At 41.3% G+C, this 25,139-nt stretch overlaps 1 protein-coding gene across 2 annotated transcripts in view; it reads right to left on the bottom strand.

Moving 5' to 3' along the window:
- Positions 1-15,977, bottom strand: part of LOC130291808 (multidrug and toxin extrusion protein 1-like) — a 51,316-nt gene extending 35,339 nt beyond the window's left edge. Inside the window, exons 1-6 of one of the 2 annotated variants that reach the window (XM_056541104.1) lie at positions 15,895-15,954; positions 8,539-8,743; positions 8,107-8,297; positions 2,351-2,452; positions 1,816-1,884; positions 1,389-1,537 (exon numbers count right to left, since the gene is read on the bottom strand). In XM_056541104.1, the coding sequence (XP_056397079.1) occupies positions 1,389-1,537; positions 1,816-1,884; positions 2,351-2,452; positions 8,107-8,295 (509 nt within the window). In that variant the 5' untranslated portion in view covers positions 8,296-8,297; positions 8,539-8,743; positions 15,895-15,954. Of the gene's footprint in view, positions 1-1,388; positions 1,538-1,815; positions 1,885-2,350; positions 2,453-8,106; positions 8,298-8,538; positions 8,744-15,894 lie in introns of both variants that reach the window. The other variant, XM_056541103.1, reaches the window with a different exon arrangement.
- Between the last annotated feature and the right edge of the window lie 9,162 nt (positions 15,978-25,139).

Below are 25,139 nucleotides of genomic sequence, written 5' to 3'. Positions count from 1 at the left end.
AAACGCCAGGTACTCAGCTAGTAATATATATATATATATATATATATATATATATATATATACATATATATATATACAGTGTAAATAAAATATGTAAAGAAACCCGTCCCATAATAAGAATTTAAATCATTCACCCTTTTCCATTTTTCAAATGAATTTCCTCGGAGTTGTAGTCTGTAATTCTGGTTGGGAATCACTGCCCTATAGGAAAAATTTTCTTTGAAATTGAAGGGTTAAAGGGGTTATCCAAGAAAAAAATGTTATTTATATATATCAACTGGCTCCAGAAAGTTAAACAGATTTGTAAATTACTTCTATTAAAAAATATTAATCCTTCTAATAATTATCAGCTGCTGAAGTTGAGTTGTTCTTTTCTGTCTGAGAACAGTGCTCTCTGCTGACATCTCTGCTTGTCTCGGGAACTGCACAGAGTAGAAGAGGTTTGCTATGGGGGTTTTGCTTCTACTCTTGACAGTTCCTGAGACAGGTGTCATCAGAGAGCACTTAGACAGAAAAGAACAACTCAACTTCAGCAGCTCATAAATACTGAAAGGATTAAGATTTTTTAATAGAAGTAATTTACAAATCTGTTTAACTTTCTGTAGCCAGTTGAGATATATATATATATATATATATATATATATATATATATATATATATATATCTCAATCATTATTATTATTTCTTTTCTCTTTATTTATTTATTTATTGTTGCACTTTTTCAGTCCGACCTACAGGACTTGTATGAGCAATCATTTGATTGCTCATACCGATCACTGCATTGATCCATTAGATCGTTGCTCTATTAATTCAGTCTGCCAGAGGCCTAACAAAGACTTTGGGCTGCTGTGACAACGTATTGGTTTTCCGCAATGGCACCGCGGGGATCCAGTCCGAACCACTGCAGCACCAATGACCTGCTCCGGAGCTGTTGGGTATTGAGCGCGGTCGAGATGTAAATAAATGTCATGGGCCATTAAGGAGTTAAAGAGCTTTCCGATCAGAAATGTCATAAATGTCTAATAGGTGTGTGTGGGGGGGGGGGGGGGGGGGGGGCCTTACCTATCAGGAGAAGAGGGACCTTACCTATCAGGGGAAGAGGGTCCCCTTAACCCCATTTCTGCCAGACAGGGCACAAGGGGTTGGTACATGATTTAGGGATTCTCTCCGGTGTCCCCATTATCATAGCCGGAGTGTTCCTTTAACCCAGGTGACTTGTGGCATATCACAGGGGTCTCCAAAGTGTGGCCCTCCTGATGTTGCAAAACTACAACTCCCAGCATGCCCGGACAGCCGTTGGCTGTCCGGGCATGCTGGGAGTTGTAGTTTTGCAGCATTCGCAGGTTCACACTTTAGAGACCACCGGCTTATCATATAAGAGTCAGCACCTGGACACTTCTGGGTCTTGCCAGAGGAGGAGTAGAATAGGTTCTGTATTAACAAACAGGGCCCAGCAGGGAAAACAGAAGAGGAGTAGGATCAGGATCCCCCTCTGCAGGACGGTACCGACCATCTTCAGGTTTTTGCCGCCATAAATCTAAAAAGACAAATCGGTTTTAGTGAAATTTCCCAGCATCCCCTGCTTGTTCAGCATCATCTTTACACCAAGAACACTACGCGGTCATGTGACGTAGGAATAACATACTGGTACCCTGCGTTACAGGAATGCGGCCGACAACAAGCTTGCTGACTGTTTCCAATAGCAACCAGAGGAATTTTTTTTTTGCTCGGTCTAAAAAATATGTAACACAGTATCCTCGTCTGATGTTTTAATGACAGTAATTCAATGTATACGTACAGGGTTCACTTACTTACTTGGGACATTAATGTGTCACATGCTCCGGCCAACCCCGCCCCCACCGCAATTCCGGAAATATTCACCATCTGTACAATAGATAAAGAGTAGGAGGGAGGGGGGGGGGGGATGTATCAAAGCCTATGCAGAGGAAAAATGTTACAGTTGCCCATAGCAACCAATCAGATCGCTGCTTTCATTTTGCAGAGGCCTTTTTCACAAAATGAAAGAAGCGATCTGATTGGTTGCTATGGGCAACTGGTCCACTTTTACTCTGCACTGGTTTTGATAAATCTCCCCCATAGGGGGTTAAGTTAAGCATTGTATACGTGGATATTGGAGTAAATACATGAAGGGGGGAGATTTATCAAAACCTGTGCAGAGGAAGAGTGGAGCAGTTGCCCATAGCAACCAATCAGATCGCTGCTTTCCTTTTTAAAGAGGCCTGTGGAAAATGAAAGTAGTGATCTGATTGGTTGCTATGGGCAACTGCTCCACTCTTCCTCTGCACAGGTTTTGATAAATTTACCCCTAAAATTATAAAGAACTAGTTACCGCAATTGCCAGTGACACGGCGTCCAGCTCCACCTTTCCCAAATGCCCACAAAATATGGCGCTCACCACACTTATCATGAAAATCATCAACTGCGACAGGAACTGAGGAGAGAAAGGAAAACGATATATAGCGTGCTGGTATAACCTGGGTATATACTGTATATAATATATATGTACAGCTGGTATAAGTTATATATCTCCTGTATATAGTGATATGGACCATGCTGGTATAACCTGGGTATATACTGTATATAATATATATGTACAGCTGGTATAAGTTATATATCTCCTGTATATAGTGATATGGACCATGCTGGTATAACCTGGGTATATACTGTATATAATATATATGTACAGCTGGTATAAGTTATATATCTCCTGTATATAGTGATATGGACCATGCTGGTATAACCTGGGTATATACTGTATATAATATATATGTACAGCTGGTATAAGTTATATATCTCCTGTATATAGTGATATGGACCATGCTGGTATAACCTGGGTATATACTGTATATAATTATATATGTACAGCTGGTATAAGTTATATATCTTCTGTATATAGTGATATGGACCATGCTGGTATAACCTGGGTATATACTGTATATAATATATATGTACAGCTGGTATAAGTTATATATCTCCTGTATATAGTGATATGGACCATGCTGGTATAACCTGGGTATATACTGTATATAATATATATGTACAGCTGGTATAAGTTATATATCTCCTGTATATAGTGATATGGACCATGCTGGTATAACCTGGGTATATACTGTATATAATTATATATGTACAGCTGGTATAAGTTATATATCTTCTGTATATAGTGATATGGACCATGCTGGTATAACCTGGGTATATACTGTATATAATATATATGTACAGCTGGTATAAGTTATATATCTCCTGTATATAGTGATATGGACCATGCTGGTATAACCTGGGTATATACTGTATATAATTATATATGTACAGCTGGTATAAGTTATATATCTCCTGTATATAGTGATATAGGCCATGCTGGTATAACCTGGGTATATACTGTATATAATTATATATGTACAGCTGGTATAAGTTATATATTACCTTTATATACTGATATGGACCATGCTGGTATAACCTGGATATATACTGTATATAATTATATATACACAGCTGGTATAAGTTATATATCTCCTGTATATAGTGATATGGACCATGCTGGTATAACCTGGGTATATACTGTATATAATTATATATGTACAGCTGGTATAAGTTATATATCTTCTGTATATATAGTGATATGGGCCATGCTGGTATAACCTGGGTATGTACTGTATATAATATATATGTACAGCTGGTATAAGTTATATATCTCCTGTATATAGTGATATGGACCATGCTGGTATAACCTGGGTATATACTGTATATAATTATATATGTACAGCTGGTATAAGTTATATATCTCCTGTATATAGTGATATGGACCATGCTGGTATAACCTGGGTATATACTGTATATAATTATATATGTACAGCTGGTATAAGTTATATATCTCCTGTATATAGTGATATGGACCATGCTGGTATAACCTGGGTATATACTGTATATAATTATATATGTACAGCTGGTATAAGTTATATATCTCCTGTATATAGAGATATGGACCATGCTGGTATAACCTGGGTATATACTGTATATAATTATATATGTACAGCTGGTATAAGTTATATATCTCCTGTATATAGAGATATGGACCATGCTGGTATAACCTGGGTATATACTGTATATAATTATATATGTACAGCTGGTATAAGTTATATATCTCCTGTATATAGTGATATGGACCATGCTGGTATAACCTGGGTATATACTGTATATAATTATATATGTACAGCTGGTATAAGTTATATATCTCCTGTATATAGTGATATGGGCCATGCTGGTATAACCTGGTATATACTGTATATAATATATATGTACAGCTGGTATAAGTTATATATCTCCTGTATATAGTGATATGGACCATGCTGGTATAACCTGGGTATATACTGTATATAATATATATGTACAGTTGGTATAAGTTATATATCTCCTGTATATAGTGATATGGACCATGCTGGTATAACCTGGGTATATACTGTATATATGTATAAGCTTTTCTGGTGACACTGTTGGGGATTTATTCAAAATTGAAGGCATACTGACCCAGCATGGCTACCACAGCATCTCGCAGCGGCTGCTATTCCATCCGGTTTGCGTTTAGTTGGACCATCATTTATTTTTCAACAGGACAATGACCCCAAACACCTCCAGGCTGTGACCAAGAAGGAGAGTGATGGGTGCTGCGCCAGATGACCTGGCCTCCACAGTCACCGGACCTGGACCCAATGAAGGCAAAAGGGCCAACAAGTGCTAAGCATCATGGGAACTGCTTCAAGACTGTTGGAGACCATTTCAGGTGACTACAGCTCATCCAGAGAATCCAAGAGTGCAAAGCGGGAATCAAAGCAAAAGGTGGCTAGAACCTACAATATTACATATTTTCACACTTTTTTGTTATGTCTATAATTCTATAATTTGAAATAACTATAAAGTTCTATATCTCCTTTATATATCATAGTATGATTATATGACTGGTACATAATTACATATATTTACAGCTCAAATAAGACAAGCAGCTACTTATTCCATGTAATCTGGATCATGGCCTCGCTGACTTTCCCATAGTTAGTTGGGATTAGCTGCTCAGCACAAATAGTTGGATGCAGAACAATTTCTACCAGGAATTCTTTAGCCCACAGGGTAATTTCTAGACTGAATCCGTCCTCCCGACAAGTGGAATAAGACTCAATTTACTGTGTTCAAACCGGTTTATCCAGTGCTGTACTCCTTCACCTGCAAATACCCATGTCGCCCCTGTATAATAGTATTATTACAGACAGATTTTGTGGCTGCAACTCCTGCACATTTTACTGACCAAAAACAGATCACCATAGAGAATACATCTACTATAATACTGCCCCTATGTGTAAGAACACAGATACTATAATACTGCCCGCTATGTGTAAGAACACAAATACTATAATACTGCCCCCTATGTGTAAGAACACAAATACTATAATACTGCCCCTATGTGTAAGAACACAAATACTATAATACTGCCCCTATGTGTAAGAACACAAATACTATAATACTGCCCCATGTGTAAGAATACAAGTCTATGTACAAAAATATTACTACTATAATACTGACCCCTATATACAAGAATATAACTACTATAATACTGCTCCTATATACACGAATATAACTACTATAATACTGCCTCCTATATACAAGAATATAACTACTATAATACTGCCTCCTATATACAAGAATATAACTACTATAATACTGCTCCTATATACAAGAATATAACTACTATAATACTGCTCCCTATATACAAGAATATAACTACTATAATACTGATCCCTATATACAAGAATATAACTACTATAATACTGCTCCTATATACAAGAATATAACTACTATAATACTGCTCCTATATACAAGAATATAACTACTATAATACTGCTCCTATATACAAGAATATAACTACTATAATACTGCCTCCTATATACAAGAATATAACTACTATAATACTGCTCATATATACAAGAATATAACTACTATAATACTGCCCCCTATGTATAAGAATATAACTACTATAATACTGCCTCCTATATACAAGAATATAACTACTATAATACTGCTCCTATATACAAGAATATGACTACTATAATACTGCCTCCTATATACAAGAATATAACTACTATAATACTGCCCATATATACAAGAATATAACTACTATAATACTGCTCATATATACAAGAATATAACTACTATAATATTGCTCCTATATACAAGAATATAACTACTATAATACTGCCTCCTATATACAAGAATATAACTACTATAATACTGCCCCTATATACAAGAATATAACTACTATAATACTGCCCCTATGTGTAAGAACACAAATACTATAATACTGCCCCCTATGTGTAAGAACACAGATACTATAATACTGCCCGCTATGTGTAAGAACACAAATACTATAATACTGCCCCCTATGTGTAAGAACACAAATACTATAATACTGCCCCTATGTGTAAGAACACAAATACTATAATACTGCCCCTATGTGTAAGAACACAAATACTATAATACTGCCCCATGTGTAAGAATACAAGTCTATGTACAAAAATATTACTACTATAATACTGACCCCTATATACAAGAATATAACTACTATAATACTGCTCCTATATACACGAATATAACTACTATAATACTGCCTCCTATATACAAGAATATAACTACTATAATACTGCCTCCTATATACAAGAATATAACTACTATAATACTGCTCCTATATACAAGAATATAACTACTATAATACTGCTCCCTATATACAAGAATATAACTACTATAATACTGATCCCTATATACAAGAATATAACTACTATAATACTGCTCCTATATACAAGAATATAACTACTATAATACTGCTCCTATATACAAGAATATAACTACTATAATACTGCTCCTATATACAAGAATATAACTACTATAATACTGCCTCCTATATACAAGAATATAACTACTATAATACTGCTCATATATACAAGAATATAACTACTATAATACTGCCCCCTATGTATAAGAATATAACTACTATAATACTGCCTCCTATATACAAGAATATAACTACTATAATACTGCTCCTATATACAAGAATATGACTACTATAATACTGCCTCCTATATACAAGAATATAACTACTATAATACTGCCCATATATACAAGAATATAACTACTATAATACTGCTCATATATACAAGAATATAACTACTATAATATTGCTCCTATATACAAGAATATAACTACTATAATACTGCCTCCTATATACAAGAATATAACTACTATAATACTGCCCCTATATACAAGAATATAACTACTATAATACTGCTCCTATATACAAGAATATAACTACTATAATATTGCTCCTATATACAAGAATATAACTACTATAATACTGCTCCTATATACAAGAATATAACTACTATAATACTGCTCCTATATACAAGAATATATCTACTATAATACTGCCTCCTATATACAAGAATATATCTACTATAATACTGCTCCTATATACAAGAATATAACTACTATAATACTGTTCCTATATACAAGAATATAACTACTATAATACTGCTCCTATATACAAGAATATAACTACTATAACACTGCTCCTATATACAAGAATATAACTACTATAATACTGCCTCCTATATACAAGAATATAACTACTATAATACTGCCTCCTATATACAAGAATATAACTACTATAATACTGCTCCATATATACAAGAATATAACTACTATAATACTGCTCCTATATACAAGAATATAACTACTATAATACTGCCTCCTATATACAAGAATATAACTACTATAATACTGCTCCTATATACAAGAATATAACTACTATAATACTGCTCCATATATACAAGAATATAACTACTATAATACTGTCCCTATATACAAGAATATAACTACTATAATACTGCCTCCTATATACAAGAATATAACTACTATAATACTGCTCCTATATACGTATAGTATGACATGATGCCCGGTACCCTCCTGTATCTGCGGTATGGTTGTGTGGGATTAGTTGTGGGGACTATTATCCACTTTTCAGTATTATTCAATCACAATATTTACCGCCGGTCCTGATAAGGTGATGATGTTCTGTATCTCCTGGAGGACTGAGTCTAGAGGGATCCTCCGTATCTTCTGTATACATCCTGTTGTGTCTGGATCCGGCTCGGTGCCACGCTCGGTGCCACGCTCGGTGCCAGGGACAATAGTCACATCTCGGCTTCTTGTGTCTTCATCCTCCTCCGCATCCATTACTGTCGGGATATTAACATAATAAGTCAATAAGACAACTGCAAGAACAAACAACCTGCGGCCTGTAGTGCAGCGTTTCCCTAAGCAGGGTGCCTCCAGCTGTTGCAAAACTACAACTCCCAGCATGCCCGGACAGCCGAAGGCTGTCCGGGCATGCTGGGAGTTGTAGTTTTGCAACAGCTGGAGGCAACCTGCTTAGGGAAACCCCGCTGTAGTGATTAACCCCACCACCTCACATCACACCGTTCAGGATCCTGGAAAAGTTGGGTGCTCAGGTTTATGGTGTCGCAGCGCAGGGATTAAAATTCTCTTTCCAGGGCCTCCGTCTCTAGCAGAACTGCATGATCACATAAATCCCAGCCCCGTCTGAGCCGAGCTGCTAAATATTCGTCATATGCGACAATGATGGGAGCCATAATCTCCGGCGAGCGGTGATTCCATTAAAACACTGAGGAAAGGCAGAGAATGGGTCAGACAGGACGCCTAAGGCAAGGACCGGACGGGAACTGTCCTGGAAATGGATCAATGCATCAAGATGTCCCTTATATCTGGGAGAGGAGATTTATATCTGCATTACCGTAAAATCCTTAAAGTCCTCCGCGTCCCCGTCCCCCCGCCCCCATCCAGTCACAAGGGACGATACATATAAATTAATGGGAGATACATGCGGGACCTCTGCCCCAACCTGTCACAAGGGATATATACTTGGCCAGTCCCATTTATAAAAATGCCTAAATAACAATTTTCTAAACAATACCCGGTAGAGATGAGCGAACTTACAGTAAATTCGATTCGTCACGAACTTCTCGGCTCGGCAGTTGATGACTTTTCCTGCATAAATTAGTTCAGCTTTCCGGTGCTCCGGTGGGCTGGAAAAGGTGGATACAGTCCTAGGAAAGAGTCTCCTAGGACTGTATCCACCTTTTCCAGCCCACCAGAGCACCGGAAAGCTGAACTAATTTATGCAGGAAAAGTCATCAACTGCCGAGCCGAGAAGTTTGTGACGAATCAAATTTACTGTAAGTTCACTCGGCTTAAAGAGAACCTGTCATGATCTTGTTAAATGTTAAATTCCTCCCGGGTCACTGCCCCCATCATGATGAACCACCCCCTGCCTCTATTTTTATTATTTTTTAGTTTTCTACCTTGATATCACTCTGTATTTTCAGCTCAGTCTCAGTCAGATTCACAGACTGGGAAGGGGGCGTTCCCCAGCAGGCTGTGACATCATCTGAAGCCATACAGGGGAGAACTTCCTCCCTCACTCTGCTACACACAGCCCAGAGCAGTTGGGTGTGAGATGAGCTATGATTGGCTAAGGCTGCACACCTCCCCACTCAGCACTAGTGACGATTTCAAGTTCGCCATATTTCGCGAGTATATTGACGATTATCCGTCCTATGTTTTGCGAAATTCGCATATTCGCTATGTTCGTTCACTTTGTTTTTTTTTTTTTTTCCATTTGAAAATTTGTATGAAACATTCACATTAAATTTGCATAAAAAATTTGCCAGGTGAAAAAAACGAAACAAAAAAAAAAAAAAAAGAATATTCGTCATTACGAATCTATAGCACTATATTCTAAATATTCGTGAAATCGCGAAGTGCCGATATTTGCGATAAAATTTTGCATTATGAATATTCGTGCTCGACGCTACTCAGCACTCCAGACTGCATTTCCTGTGTTTGGACTTCTGCCAGGCCAGCAGGTGTCCAAAGTCTGTGTAAGAGATGGAGGGGGAAATGTAATGTGCTCTGGACAAGTAGGGAGACACCTAGTGGCAGCTTTTTTAAACACAAAACATGGAAAGCTTCATATATTTTTAAACAAAGTACATTAGAAAGATTTTTTATTTACTATAAGGAGTGCAATAGCAAAAATGAGTTTTAATGAGAGTGACCCTTTAAATAACAGTTCCTTAGAATGTTATCATTGAAGGGGTTGCCCAGGAATAGAAAATCAGAAAATAGAATATTTATTTCAAAAAACAGCGCCACCCCTGTTCTCAGGTTGTGTGCGGTATCGCATCTCAGTTCCATTGAAGTGAATGGAGACAAGTTGCAATACCACACACAAACTGAGGACCGAGGTGGCGCTGTTTTTGGAAGAAATTAGCTCTGGTTTTCTGTTCCTGGATAACCCCTTTAATACACTGGTAGCAGAATTTTAGTACTGCAGAGCTGACATTCAGACAGCTAATGGGGGATATATGTGGGGCCCCCACCCCGATTCCCATCCAATCACAAGGGAAGTATTCCATCATATCCCCTTTCGGAAAACAATTTTTTAAAATCAACTGGGGCAAGAAAGCTAAATCGATTTGTAAATTACTTCTTTTTAAAAATCTTAATCCTTCCAGTACTTATCAGCTGCTGTATGCTCCAGAGGAAGTTCTTTTTATTTTTATCTTTTTTTAATTTCTCTTTAGTCTGACCACAGTGCTCTCTGCTGACACCTCTGTCCATGTCAGGAACTGTCCAGAGAAGAAGAGGTTTGCTATGGGGATTTGCTTCTACTCTGGACAGTTCCTGACACAAACAGAGGTGTCAGCAGAGAGCACTGTTGTCAGATTGGAAAGAACTACACAACTATCTCTCGATCACACAGCAGCTAATAAGTACTGGAAGGGTTAAGATTTTTTAATAGAAGTAATTTACAAATCTGTTTAACTTTCTGGCACGCGTTGATTTGAAAACAAATTGTTTTCCACCGGAGTACCCCTTTTAATAACATTTCCCTAGTACGCTATAAGTATTATCCTGCAGAGCTGACATTCATATACATGTGTGGCTTCCCTGCATGGTTAATGGGAGATACATGCGGGACCCCCATCTCCATCCAGTCATAAGGAAAATATTCAGTCATATGCTCTTTAATAGTGCTTAAAGGGGTACTCCGGTGAAAACCTTTTTTTCTTTTAAATCAACTGGTGCCAGAAAGTTAAACCTATTTGTAAATTACTTCTATTAAAAAATCTTAATCCTTCCAGTACTTATTAGCTGCTGAATGCTACAGAGGAAATTCCTTTCTTTTTGGAACACTGATGACATCACGACCACAGTGCTCTCTGCTGACATCTCTGTCCATTTTAGTATCCGTGCATAGGGCAGCATGGTGGCTCAGTGGTTAGAACTGCTGCCTTGCAGTGCTGGGGCCTTGGGTTCAAATCCCACTAAGGACAACAATAAATAAAGACTTATTATTATAATGACATCAGCAAAGAGCACTGTGCTCGTGATGTCATCAGAGAGAATTCCAAAAAGAAAAGAATTTCCTTTGTAGTATTCAACAGCTAATAAGTACAGGAAGGATTAAGGTTTTTTAATAGAAGTCATTTACAAATCTGTTTAACTTTCTGGCACCAGTTGATTTAAAAGAAGAAAGGTTTTCACCGGAGTACCCCTTTAAAGAACAGTTCCCTACTATGTTATATTTATTGTCTAGGGCAGTGGTCTTCAACCTGCAGACCTCCAGATGTTGCAAAACTACAACTCCCAGCATGCCCGGACAGCAAACGGCTGTCCGGGCATGCTGGGAGTTGTAGTTTTACAACATCTGGAGCTCCGCAGGTTGGAGACCAGTGGTCTAGGGAGCAGAATTATAGTACTGCAGAGCTGACATTCATATACATACACAGCTTCCCTGCGCAACTAGATGATATATGCGGGACCCCCATCCCCATTCAATCACAAGAGAATTACTCAGTCATGCCCCTTTTAAAGATGTTTAACCCCTTAAGGACCGGAGGTTTTTCCGTTTTTGCATTTTCGTTTTTTGCTCCTTGCCTTTAAAAAATCATAACTCTTTCAAATTTACACCTAAAAATCCATATGATGGCTTATTTTTTGCGCCACCAATTCTACTTTGTAATGACGTCAGTCATTTTGCCCAAAAATCTATGGTGAAGCGGGAAAAAAAATCATTGTGCGACAAAATTGAAAAAAAAAACGCTGTTTTGTAACTTTTGGGGGCTTCCGTTTCTACGTAGTACATTTTTCGGTAAAAATGACACCTGATATGTATTCTGTAGGTCCATACGATTAAAATGATACCCTACTTATATAGGTTTGATTTTGTCGGACTTCTGGAAAAAATCATAACTACATGCAGGAAAATTAATACGTTTAAAATTGTCATCTTCTGACCCCTATAACTTTTTTATTTTTCCGTGTATGGGGCGGTATGAGGGCTCATTTTTTGCGCCGTGATCTGAAGTTTTTAACGGTACCATTTTTGCATTGATAGGACTTATTGATCACTTTTTATTCATTTTTAAATGATATAAAAAGTGACCAAAAATGCACTATTTTGGACTTTGGAATTTTTTTGCGCGCACGCCATTGACCGAGCGGTTTAATTAATGATATATTTTTATAATTCGGACATTTCCGCACGCGGTGATACCACATATGTTTATTTTTATTTTTATTTACACTGTGTTTTTTTTTTTATTGGAAAAGGGGGGTGATTCAAACTTTTAATAGGGGAGGAGTTAAATGATCTTTATTCACTTTTTTTTTTCACTTTTTTTTTGCAGTGTTATAGGTCCCATAGGGACCTATAACACTGCACACACTGATCTTCTATGTTGATCACTGGTTTCTCATAAGAAACCAGTGATCAACGATTCTGCCGGATGACTGCTCATGCCTGGATCTCAGGCACTGAGCAGTCATTCGGCGATCGGACAGCGAGGAGGCAGGTAGGGGCCCTCCCGCTGTCCTGTCAGCTGTTCGGGATGCCGCGATTTCACCGCGGCTATCCCGAACAGCCCACTGAGCTAGCCGGGATGCTTTCGGTTTCACTTTAGACGCGGCGTTCAACTTTGAACGCCGCGTCTAAAGGGTTAATAGCGCGCGGCACAGCGATCAATGCCGCGCGCTATTAGCCACGGGTCCCGGCCGTTGTTAGAGGCCGGGCCCGACCCGCTATGACGCGGGGCCACGCCGTGGCCCCGCGTTATAGATCGGGAGTGGACACATGACGTTCCAGTACGTCATGTGTCCTTAAGGGGTTAAAGGGGTACTCCGGTGGAAAACTATTTTTTTTTTTTTTTTTTTAAATATCCACTGGTGCCAGAAAGTTATACAGATTTGTAAATTACTTCTATATAAAAATCTTAACCCTTCCAGTACTTATGAGCTGCTGAAGTTGAGCTGTTCTTTTCTATCTAAGTGCTCTCTGATGACACGTGTCTCGGGAACAGCCCAGTTTAGAAGCAAATCCCCATAGTAAACTTCTTCTACTCTGTGCAGTTCCCGAGGCAAGCAGAGAGGTCAGCAGAGAGCACTGTTGCCAGACAGAAAACAACAACTCAACTTCAGCAGCTGATAATTATTGAAATGATTCAGATTTTTTATTAGAAGTCATTTACAAATCTGTTTCACTTTCTTGAGCCAGTTGATATAAAATTTTTTTTTTTTTTCCTGGAATACCCCTTTAAGTTGTTTAGTCCTTTCCAGTCTGACTACAGTGCTCTCTGCTGACACCTCTGTCGATGTCAGGTACTGTCCAGAGCAGGATAGGTTTACTATGGGGATTTGCTCTGGCTCTGGACAGTTCCTGACATGGACAGAGGTGTCAGCAGAGAGCACTGTTGTCAGACTGGAAAGAAGGACGCAATTTCCTGTGTGGCATACAGCAGCTGATAAGTACTGGAAGGATTAAGATTTGTGTACAGAAATAATTTACAAATCTTTCTGGTATCAATTGATTTGAAAAAAAAAAATAATTTGTTTTCCACCGGAGTACCCCTTTAAATAACAAATTCTCTACAATGTTATAATGAATACCCTGGGAGCAGAATTTTAGTACTTCAGAGCTGACGTTGATTTACATGAATGGCTTCACTGCACAGCTAATGGGAGATACATGCGGGACCCCCATCCCCGTTTAGTCACAAGGCAAATATTCAGTCATATCCTCTTTAAAGGGGTACTCCGGTGGAAAACAATTTTTTTTAAATCAACTGGTGCCAGAAAGTTATACAGATTTGTAAATTACTTCTATTAAAAAATATTTCCCCTTCCAGTACTTTGTAGCAGCTGTATGCTACAGAGAAAATCCTTTTCTTTTTGAATTTTTTTGTCTTGTCCACAGTGCTCTCTGCTGACACCTGATGCCGGTATCAGGAACTGTCCAGAGCAGGAGAAAATCCCCATAGCAAACCTATGCTGCTTTGGACAGTTCCTGACACGGACAGAGGTGTCAGCAGAGAGCACTGTGGACAGCACAAAAAAGAAATTCAAAAAGAAACGAATTTCCTCTGTAGCGTACAGCTGCTAAAAAGTACAGGAAGGGTAAAGATTTTTTAAATAGAAGTAATTTACAAATCTGTTTAACTTTTTGGCACCAGTTGATTTAAAAAAATAATGTTTTCCACTAGAGTACCCCTTTAAAATACTTAAATAACATTTCCCTAGTATGTTATAATTATTACCCTGTGAGCAGAATTATAATACTGCAGAGCTGACGTTCATATACATGCATGGCTTGGCTGCATAGTTAATGTGGGACCCCCCTCGTTATCCAGAAAGGAAAGGGGGGGGGGGGGCTATAAAGATTCAGAACATTCCATCAATTTCAATGGGCACCGTGTAATGCTTCATATCTCCTGTGGTGGCGCTGTAGGGAAATTAAGCAGTTTTTGCCATAGAACACAACAAGATCGCTACTGATCGAGACGTGCACAGACATTTTGGGGGGCAGGGGCTGAACTTTAAAAAAAAAAAAAAGGGCACTTCCCGTAATTAATTATATAAATGTCAACATAATAATGCCAGACCTAGTATATAGTATAGGTCAGTGTTTCCCAACCAGGGGCGCCTCCAGCTGTTGAAAAACTTCAACTCCTAGGATGTTGGACTATATAGTAGTATATAGTATAGGTCAGTGTTTCCTAACCAGGGGTGCCTCCAGCTGTTGAAAAACTACAACTCCCGGCATGTTGGACTATACAGTAGTATATAGTATAGATCAGTGTTTGCCAACAAGGGGTGCCTCCAGCTGTTGCAAAACTTCAACTCCTAGGATGTTGGACTATATAGTAGTAAATAGTATAGGTCAGTGTTTCCCAACCAAGTGTGCCTCCAGCTGTTGCAAAACTACAACTCCTAAGCATGTTGGACGATATAGTAGTATATAGTATAGGTCAGTGTTTCCCAACCAGGGGTGCCTCCAGCTGTTGCAAAACTACAACTCCCAGCATGTTGGACTATATAGTAGTATATAGTATAGGTCAGTGTTTCCCAACCAGGGGTGCCTCCAGCTGTTGCTAAACTACAACTCCCAGCATGTTGGACTATATAGTAGTATATAGTATAGGTCAGTGTTTCCCTACCAGGGGTGCCTCCAGCTGTTGCTAAACTACAACTCCCAGCATGCCCGGACAGCCGTTGGCTGTCCGGGCATGCTGGGAGTTGTAGTTTTGCAACAGCTGGAGGTCCACCGTTTGGAGACCACTGCATCAATCTTGCCTTATAGCATCACCCCGGCTTATATAAGGGGCAATTCCAAAAATAGAAGTACATTGGGGAATTGCTATGTGTGCAATTCCCTACAGAGGGACAATGGGGGGGTAGAAACAGGTTCAGCCTTACTTTGCATGTGGCCCTTTGACACGCTGAACGGCAGATCTGTGCGGTCTCAGTGCCGGATAGAGGTTGTGTATGAGTTCCTCTCTGGGAAGGAGAGTTCCCTCCTCCTACGTTTTTTAAGGGCTACCCATGCCCCTCCTATAGACACCCCTCTGCCAAGCCGTGCAGTTGTCTGGGTGTATGGGAGCCTAGGATTGGTGCCAAATGTGAACACGAAACAGAAATCGCAGCGGCGCACATAAACAATGCTGCAATAAGACTAACCCGGTAAGTCGCTTAGGAGTAACCCGAGTCTGAATGCAAACTATTATACTCTATAATCAGGATAGAATTAGGATAGGGTGGCTGCAGTGTTCTTCAACGGGAAGATATATAACTACTATATATCCTGATCCCATAGAGATAGCAGCAGTATACAGATAGAGCTGGAGGGGAGGTGTATAACTACTATATATCCAGATCCCATAGAGATAGCAGCAGTATACAGATAGAGCTGGAGGAGAGATGTATATCTACTATATATATATCCTGATCCCATAGAGATAGCAGCAGTATACAGATAGAGCTGGAGGGGAGGTGTATAACTACTATATATCCAGATCCCATAGAGATAGCAGCAGTATACAGATAGAGCTGGAGGAGAGATGTATATCTACTATATATCCTGATCCTATGGAAATAGCAGCAGTATACAGATAGAGCTGGAGGGGATGGCTATAACTACTATATATCCTGATCCCATAGAGATAGCAGCAGTATACAGATAGAGCTGGGGGGTGTATAACTACTATATATCCTGATCCTATAGAGATAGCAGCAGTATACAGATAGCGCTGGAGGAGAGGTGTATAACTACTATATATCCTGATCCTATAGAGATAGCAGCAGTATACAGACAGAGCTTGAGGGGAGGTATATATAACTACTATATATCCTGATCCCATAGAGATAGCAGCAGTATACAGATAGAGCAGGAGGAGAGGTGTATAACTACTATATATCCTGATCCTATAGAGATAGCAGCAGTACACAGATAGAGCTGGAGGAGAGGTGTATATCCACTATTTATCCTTATCCTATAGAGATAGAGCTGGAGGAGAGGTGTATAACTACTATATTTACTGATCCCTTAGAGATAGCAGCAGTATACAGATAGAGCTGGAAGGGGAGATGTATAACTACTATATATATATAATGATCCCATAGAGATAGCAGCAGTATACAGATGGAGCTGGAGGAGAGGTGCATGATGTAGTATAGCAGGGTGCAATACAGGGCAGATGTTATTAACCTCTTCCTATGCACGGGGGGCAATGAAGACATCAACGCCAAGCTACGGACAACGGTAGCGTTACTGAGGGTAGACAGGTGACACAGTCTATACAGTACAGCCAATATCCCAAGGAGGTGACCAGTGACACAGGGGGACCTCGCAGGCTTGCTGGGACTTGCAGTAGTTAGACTGACTTTAGTGCAGGCCACGGTGACTATATAGAAGACTTGACAATTGACATGAAGATGACTTGTGGCTGCAGACTTTAGGCTTGAGGCCTCCAATTCTCCGGACACTGAGACGACTGCACTGGACCTCAGCAGGAATAGCAATGAGCTAAGAGATTGCAGCCCCTCCCCTGGTTATATAGGGGGCTGTGCAAGGATCCCATAGGTCACTTGGGGGGTCACCTGGTCACTAGTGCCTACTGGGTAACAAGCATATGGTATAAGATTTAAAGCAACAGTACACTAGTAATACAAACATGTATCCAATAGTGGTTACACTGTAAGGGGGGCCCTGGGGACATGGAGGAACTCTGCCTGACAGGACAGGAGAAATGTACGGGGACACACCATCCTGTACTGGGCTACCACAATAACTACTTTATTTACGGATCCCATAAAGATAGCAGCAGCAATATACAGGTAGAGCTGGAGGGGAGGTGTATAACTGCTATATATCATGATCCCTAAAAGGTAGCAGCAGTATACACAGCTGGAGGGGAGGTATATAACCACTATATATCCTGATCCCATAGAGATAGCAGCAGTATACAGATAGAGCTGGAGGGAAGGTGTATAACTACTATATATCCTGATCACATAGAGAAATCAGCAGCAGTATACAGATAGAGCTGGGAGAGGAGGGGTCTGGGAGCTGCCTTTAGCGACTTGGTGTCATTCAGTAGTTTTCAGGATGTCAGCTGCCCCAGGACTGACCACTTCCTCTGACACATTAAGCACTGTGATTTTCTGTGGGACAGGCTGGTTGCTATGGTATTGAAACGCATAGATGCAGCTGTGCTGGAATAAAACAGATGATGCTGTAGGACTAGACTGATGTAAAGTGTGTATGATATGGGCAAATAAAAAATTATTGTAGGTGATGGGCCTCCCCGTATAGCATTCGCCTCAGTCCAGGCCACTGTTTGCTGCTAAATGTGAACATTGTGAGCAGTACATGTTAAAGGGACAGACTCAACAGAACAGAAACTGTCCAAAGAGACATTAGTTCGGCTCACAGCTATCTCTCCCGGTCCCTCCATACACATTTAAAGAGGATAAGATGTCTGATCGCGGAGGATCTGGCCACTGAGACCCCCTGCTATCTCCTGGACCGCAACCCGGCGTCCTTAACATTTATGTTCAGAACGTCGAGCTCGGGTGCCCGTGGTCGTGACGTCAAACCATGCCAAATTCATGCCCAGTGATTGAGGGGGGTCCTAGCGGCAGAATCCGCCACGATCAGATATATTATCCCCTATCCTTTGCATCGGGGATGAGATGTCCCAGGGCGGAATGCCCCTTTAATGGATAAATTGGGGGTAAATCATTGTCAGACTCCTCCTGGAGGGGGCTTATCTCTCAGCAGTTAAAATCTCACATACTCGGTTCTTCTGTATCCTGACATCATCCGTCTGGGTAGAGTCGAGGGGTTCCCATCCCATTCAACCTAAAACAACAATAGAGTGGGCCTCCTCTCATCCTTACCCTTGGCTTGATAAGGATAGAGGAGGTTACCCAGGTTGCTGGCATTGTCCCAGTGTCCCCCGGTGCTGGCGCCATCCTGGACTAAAGTGCTGGACAGAGAGGCACGCCAAGGGGGTGAAGCTGAGGGATCCACATGACCTTTGTCCTTCTACTCTAGGCCAGCAGTATCCTAGAGGACGATACCTCTGTGAAGCTCAGGGCAGCTAGTTGCATCTGGTTGATTATCCTAGTCAAGGTGCCCCAGGGGGCAAAATCGTATCTAGGATTCCCTTTACTTGGGGGGCAAGGATGCAGATTTCTGCCTTAGCCCCAGATTGTATGTAAAAGATTGTCTCAAAGTAGATTGGCTTGTTGGTGCAACCCCCTTGCCCCCTTCACTTTCATTCAAGTCTTACCACCACTTAATAATGTTACTATATCCTCCTATGACTATGTTTAGTGTTTTCTGTGTGTTTTTACCTGTGGGTAATTTAACACTTTGAATACATGGCTGATATACTGACTGCTGCCACTAGATAGCACCATAGAAGCCAAAGTCTATAAAAAGAGCTGCTGAGAGGTAGTGAGTCAGCGTGTGGTTTAACCACATGTCAGGTAGACGTTCTATGTACTGAGTAGAGCATAGTTAGGTTGGAGGTAAGAAGTGGGTCCCACCGAAAGAGCTTGACAAAAGTGGGAGCCTTATAGGAGCTAGATGTGAGGGGTGATTGGAGTGATGGTGGTGGACTGACTAAGTAGCTTTCAATTCAGCTTCTGTGAGACGTGTCTGAGTAAAGGAGAATATGGTACAAGAGGACAGCAGACATAAGTACAGTGGGTTGGAGGTGCAGAGCTGTGAAGTGGGTTAATACACTCTCTTCTGGTTACAGACGTTTCACACTTCTTAGTGCTTCATCGGGCCTCTGAGGCCCGATGAAGCACAAAGAAGTGTGAAACAGCTGTTGCCTCCTATTCAGCTGTACACTGTCAGGATCCGGATGGGTATGCAGCGAGGACACTTGTGTGTGATGACGTGGGCCGTACCAGGGGAACGTAGTCTAAGGGGTTACTGGTTTTCACCAGAGCCCGCCACAAAGCGGGATGGACTTGCAGCGGCAGGTAACCCCCAGGTCGTTCCACCCGATAGCGACTCAACCCCAGCTGACAGCTGAGACAGGCGTGGTACAAAAGGACAAGGCAAGAGCAAGGTTGGACGTAGCAGAAGGTCAGGGCAGGCAGCAAGGGTCGTAGTCAGGTGCAACAGCAGAAGGTCTGGAAACACTGGCTTGGGAACACACTAAACGCTTTCACTGGCACAAGGCAACAAGATCCGGCAGGGACAGGAAGGGGAAGTGGGTTTTTATAAGGAGGGCACAGGTGCAGAGACCCGACACGCGCGCGCCCTAGGGAGCGGGGCCGCGCGCACCGGGACTGAGCAGACGGAGGACGGGACAGGTGAGGAGATTGGGATCGCATCCCCGCCGGTGACACTAGTGCAGCGCTCCCGGTCAGCGGGTCTGACAGGGGCGCTGCACGGAGACGAACGCAGCGAGCGCTCCGCGGAGGAGCAGGGACCCGGAGCGTTCGGCGTAACATACACCCCTTTTATTGTTTGACTATACTCTTTCAACATGTATGTGAGTATTTGAATGGTGAGTGCCGCTATCTTATTTCTATCTGGAATATACTGTATGGGTATATATATATATATATATATATATATACACATACATACCTAGATTATGTTGTGCTATACAATGTGGTTACCCAGAGAGTCCAGGCATATGTGGGTGTCAGTCTACAAGAACCATTGTACTGGGAGCCTTTGCTGGCAGTGAGTGTTGTGGGGCTGAGACGTTGCACCACAACATAGTCAGGTGCTTTGAGGCACGTGTGTAAAGATTGTTTTGATGCCTCGTGCGTGACAGTGTGTATGCACAGAAAAAGTGTATGACGTGACGGAGAGTGACTGGGAGCAGATGTGGGACGTCTAAGCCCAGAAGGGCAGCCCTGGTGAGGCCTGGTGTATGTTGGGACGAATCCAAGGGGATCATGAGAGAGCAGAGTGGAGCCACAAGACGGCACGGAAATAAGCCGGGAAGGTTTTAAGTCTGAAAGAGATACTGGAGTGTATGGGAGCCAGGAAGCCAAGGACCAAGAACCATCTCAGCGGCATCAGTGTAAATGCTTAGTGAGGGTTCGATGCCCAATGACCTTGTCGAAAGGCCATATTAGAGAACATCAATAGTGTGTGATAGAACTGGAGGAAGAAGGGAAAGCGTCTACAGTCAAGCCATCTGAGAATAAACCATAAATCAGAACCCGTAGTGTCGCCTCCTGTGTGAGTAGTGCCAAGTGGTCAGAGAGGTTAAAGGGTAACTCTCATAAAATTAAGTTATGCTATTGCACTCCTTATGGTAAATTAAAAAAATATTTTCTATATAAGTTTTCTATGTTTTATTTATGCTTAAAAAAGCTCAAGAGCAAATTTTCCCCCATCTTATACACAGACTTAGGACCGAGGTCCAAACACAGGAAGTGCAGCCTGGAGTGCTGAGGTGGGTGCGTCCAGCCTCATCCAATCATGGCTCCTCCCACACTTAACTGCCATATGCTGTTGGTTGGACACCCCCCCCCCCCCCTTCTCAGCACTCCAGGCTGCACTTTGTGTTTGGACCTCTGTCCTAAGTCTGTGTATAAGATGGGGGAAAATGTGCTCTGGAGCTTTTTTAAGCACAAATAAAACATAGAATTTTTTTTTTTTTTTAACCAAAGTATATTAGAAATATTTTTTATTTATTTAAGGAGTGCAATAGCAAATATTAGTTTTAATGAGAGTGACCATTTAAATACTGCCCCTGTGACAAGTACATGTTTCATTGCGTCGCTGGGCTTCTGTTGTAGAACGTCTTGTGAGGCTGCGTTCACAATTTGTACCTCCGAGGCACGGATACGTCAGGAAACTGTGAAAACGGCTTGCTGACGTATCTGTGCTCGGACAGGCCCCATTCATTTCAATGGTCTGAACACAGTCGGCTAGTGACTATGTTGGGGGGATTTTCCGAGTGTATACAAGTTTTGGCTCGGACTGAGAAGCGAGGTTTGCAGCATTTTTCTGTCTGAGACAAAACTCGGATATGTTTGGAAAATGACCTGAATGTAGTCACTAGCTGATTACATTCGGGTCATTGAATTGAATACAGCCTATTCATTGCCTGACCAAGCATGGACACGTTGGTCATTTCCCAACATATCTGTGCATCCGGGGTGCAAATCGTGATGTGAACCTAGACTAAGTGTTGCTCTTATTGGGGGACATTTATCAAAACCTGTCTAGAGGGAAAGTTGTCCAGTTGCCCATAGCAACCAATCAGCTTGCTTCTTTCATTTTTAACAAGTCCTTTGCAAAATGAAAGAAGCGATCTGATTGGTTGCTATGGGCAACTGGTTGACATTTCCTTTGCACAGGTTTTGATAAATCTCCCCCATTGTGACCCTTGCAAGGACTTTGCACTCAGCTGGTCACATGGTGGTGCGAGGGTTAGTGGTGCGAGGGTTAGTGGTGCGAGGGTTAGTGGCGTGCATGGTGTATGTAGTGGTTCATAGGACTCACAGTGGCATCAGGACCATCACATACAAATTGCTAGTGCATGCTTTCAAAATACACCTATTAAAGGGGTACTCCGGTGAAAACCTTTTTTCTCTTAAATCAACTGGTGCCAGAAAGTTAAACATATTTGTAAATTACTTCTATTAAAAAATCTTAATCTTTCCAGTACTTATTAGCTGCTGAATGCTACAGAGGAAATTCCTTTCTTTTTGGAACACTGATGACATCACGAGCACAGTGCTCTCTGATGACATCTCTGTCCATTTTAGCAACCATGCATAGCAGATGTATACTAAGGGCAGCATGGTGGCTCAGTGGTTAGCACTGCTGCCTTGCAGTGCTGGGGACTAGGGTTCAAATCCCACGAAGGACAACAATAAATAAAGACTTATTATTATTACTATTATAATGACATCAGCAGAGAGCACTGTGCTCGTGATGTCGTCAGAGAGAATTACAAAAAGAAAAGAATTTCCTCTGTAGTATTCAGCAGCTAATAAGTACAGAAAGGATTAAGATTTTTTAATAGAAGTAATTTACAAATCTGTTTAACTTTCTGGCACCAGTTGAATTAAAAGAAAAACGTTTTTCACCCCTTTAAGGCAAACTGTGGTAGGGGGTAGCCTTCTAGAGGCCCACAAGGGCAGTGATGGTTTGGGCAGGGGCTGTTCACCATCTTGGGCACATCATTGCATTCTGAAGCGTTTATGGTCTGGTGCATGGTCCTTCAGGTTCCGGAAAGTGACCGTAGGGACATGCCTAAGATGGTGTTTACATCCTTCGGTATTTACCCACCAAGTGTAAGGTAAACTGGGAAGTATATTGGTAACCCTTAAAGTGACAATACGTGAAAATAGAATGCATTTTTGATAGTTACACCTGCACTAGTATCGTGGAGCCTCTATTTCAGTGGTCTTCAACCTGGGAGCCTCTATTTCAGTGGTCTTCAACCTGCGGGGAGCCTCTATTTCAGTGGTCTTCAACCTGTGGACCTCCAGATGTTGCAAAACTACCAACTCCCAGCATGGGAGCCTCTATTTCAGTGGGGGCCTCTATTTCAGTGGTCTTCAACCTGCGGGGAGCCTCTATTTCAGTGGTCTTCAACCTGCGGACCTCCAGATGTTGCAAAACTACAACTCCCAGCATGCACGGACAGCCGTTGGCTGTCCGTGCATGCTGGGAGTTGTAGTTTTGCAACATCTGGAGGTCAGCAGGTTGAAGACCACTGCTCTATTTCCGTGAAGATGAATTGTAGATAATCAGAAGATGAATTATACTTTCTTGTGGTTCTTAGAAGACCCATCCGTATCCAGTTCCATGGGGAGAGTATCTGAGCAACACAGGTTTCCTGGGGATTTTATCACTCCAAGTAATGAGCACCTTCTGCTGCTTTCCTGCACTGACACATTGTAACAAATGTTACACAAGCCAGATTTTCCACTACTAACGTCCTTACCTTACAGAGTATTGTGTAGACTGGATACAAGTGTAATTAACTTTCTACTATGGGGGGCAATAAGTGAGGACGGGTTTTCAGATGAAGAGAAGGTGCTATTTGGGCAGCTAGGTCTGGAACAGCTCTATGGTCTGAGGGCCCAGGGGTCTCAAACTGTGGCCCTCCAGATGTTGCAAAACTTCAACTCCCAGCACTCCTGACAGCATTTAGCTGCAGCAAATGGCTGTCTGGGCATGTCCAGGAATGCTGGGAGTTGAAGTTTTGCAACATCTGGAGGGCCACCAGTTTGAGACCCCTCTCTGAGCCAAAATTAAAGGGGTACTACCGTGGAAAACTGTTTATTTTATTTTTAAATGCCAGAAAGTTAAACAGATTTGTAAATTACTTTTATTAAAAAATCCTAATCCTTCCAGTACTTTTTAGGGGCCGTATACTACAAAGGAAATGCTTTTCTTTTTGGATTTCTCTTCTGTCACGACCACAGTGCTCTCTGCTGACCTCTGCTGTCCATTTTAGGAACTGTCCAGAGCAGCATATGTTTGCTATGGGGATTTTCTCCTGCTCTGGACCGTTCCAAAAATGGACAGAGATGTCAGCAGAGAGCACTGTGGTCGTGATATCAGAGAAATCCCAAAAGAAAAGCATTTCCTCTGTAGTATATAGCCCATAATAAGTACTGGAAGGATTAAGATTAAGAAGTCATTTACAAATCTGGTTGACTTCCTGGCACCAGTTGATTAAAAAAAAAAAAAAAAAAAAAAAGTTTTCCACGGGAGTACCCCTTTAACTTGCTAGACTTAAGAGTGTAAGGCTCGGTTCACACTACGGAATTTCCGCCTGCAATTCCGCTTTGAAATTGCAGGCAGAAATTCCGCTTACTAAAATGTATAGTGTAGAGAATGGGTTTCCGTTCACAAATTGACACTTCGGATTTTGTGAAGCGGAATTGGTGAATGGAAAATCTGCTTTAAATTTTCCACCTGAAGAATGGCGTTGCTCATTCTTCAGGTGGAAATACTCGCAGAACACATTGCGGTCTATTGGAGACTGCGGTGTCTGTGCGGTCCTAGTGCCGACTGATTCAGTCGGCGCTGGCTGCACTCGGAATCTCCGGCCGGAAATTTTCTGCCTGGAGATTCCGCAGTGTGAACCTAGCCTTAGGGTACGTTCACACGTATTACGCTGTGGATCCGCCGCTGAAGGACCGCTGGATGCTGC

This window comes from Hyla sarda, chromosome 9 (genome assembly GCF_029499605.1).
Source record: "Hyla sarda isolate aHylSar1 chromosome 9, aHylSar1.hap1, whole genome shotgun sequence".
Taxonomy (NCBI): domain Eukaryota; kingdom Metazoa; phylum Chordata; class Amphibia; order Anura; family Hylidae; genus Hyla; species Hyla sarda.
This window is presented reverse-complemented; position numbering and strand designations above follow the sequence as displayed.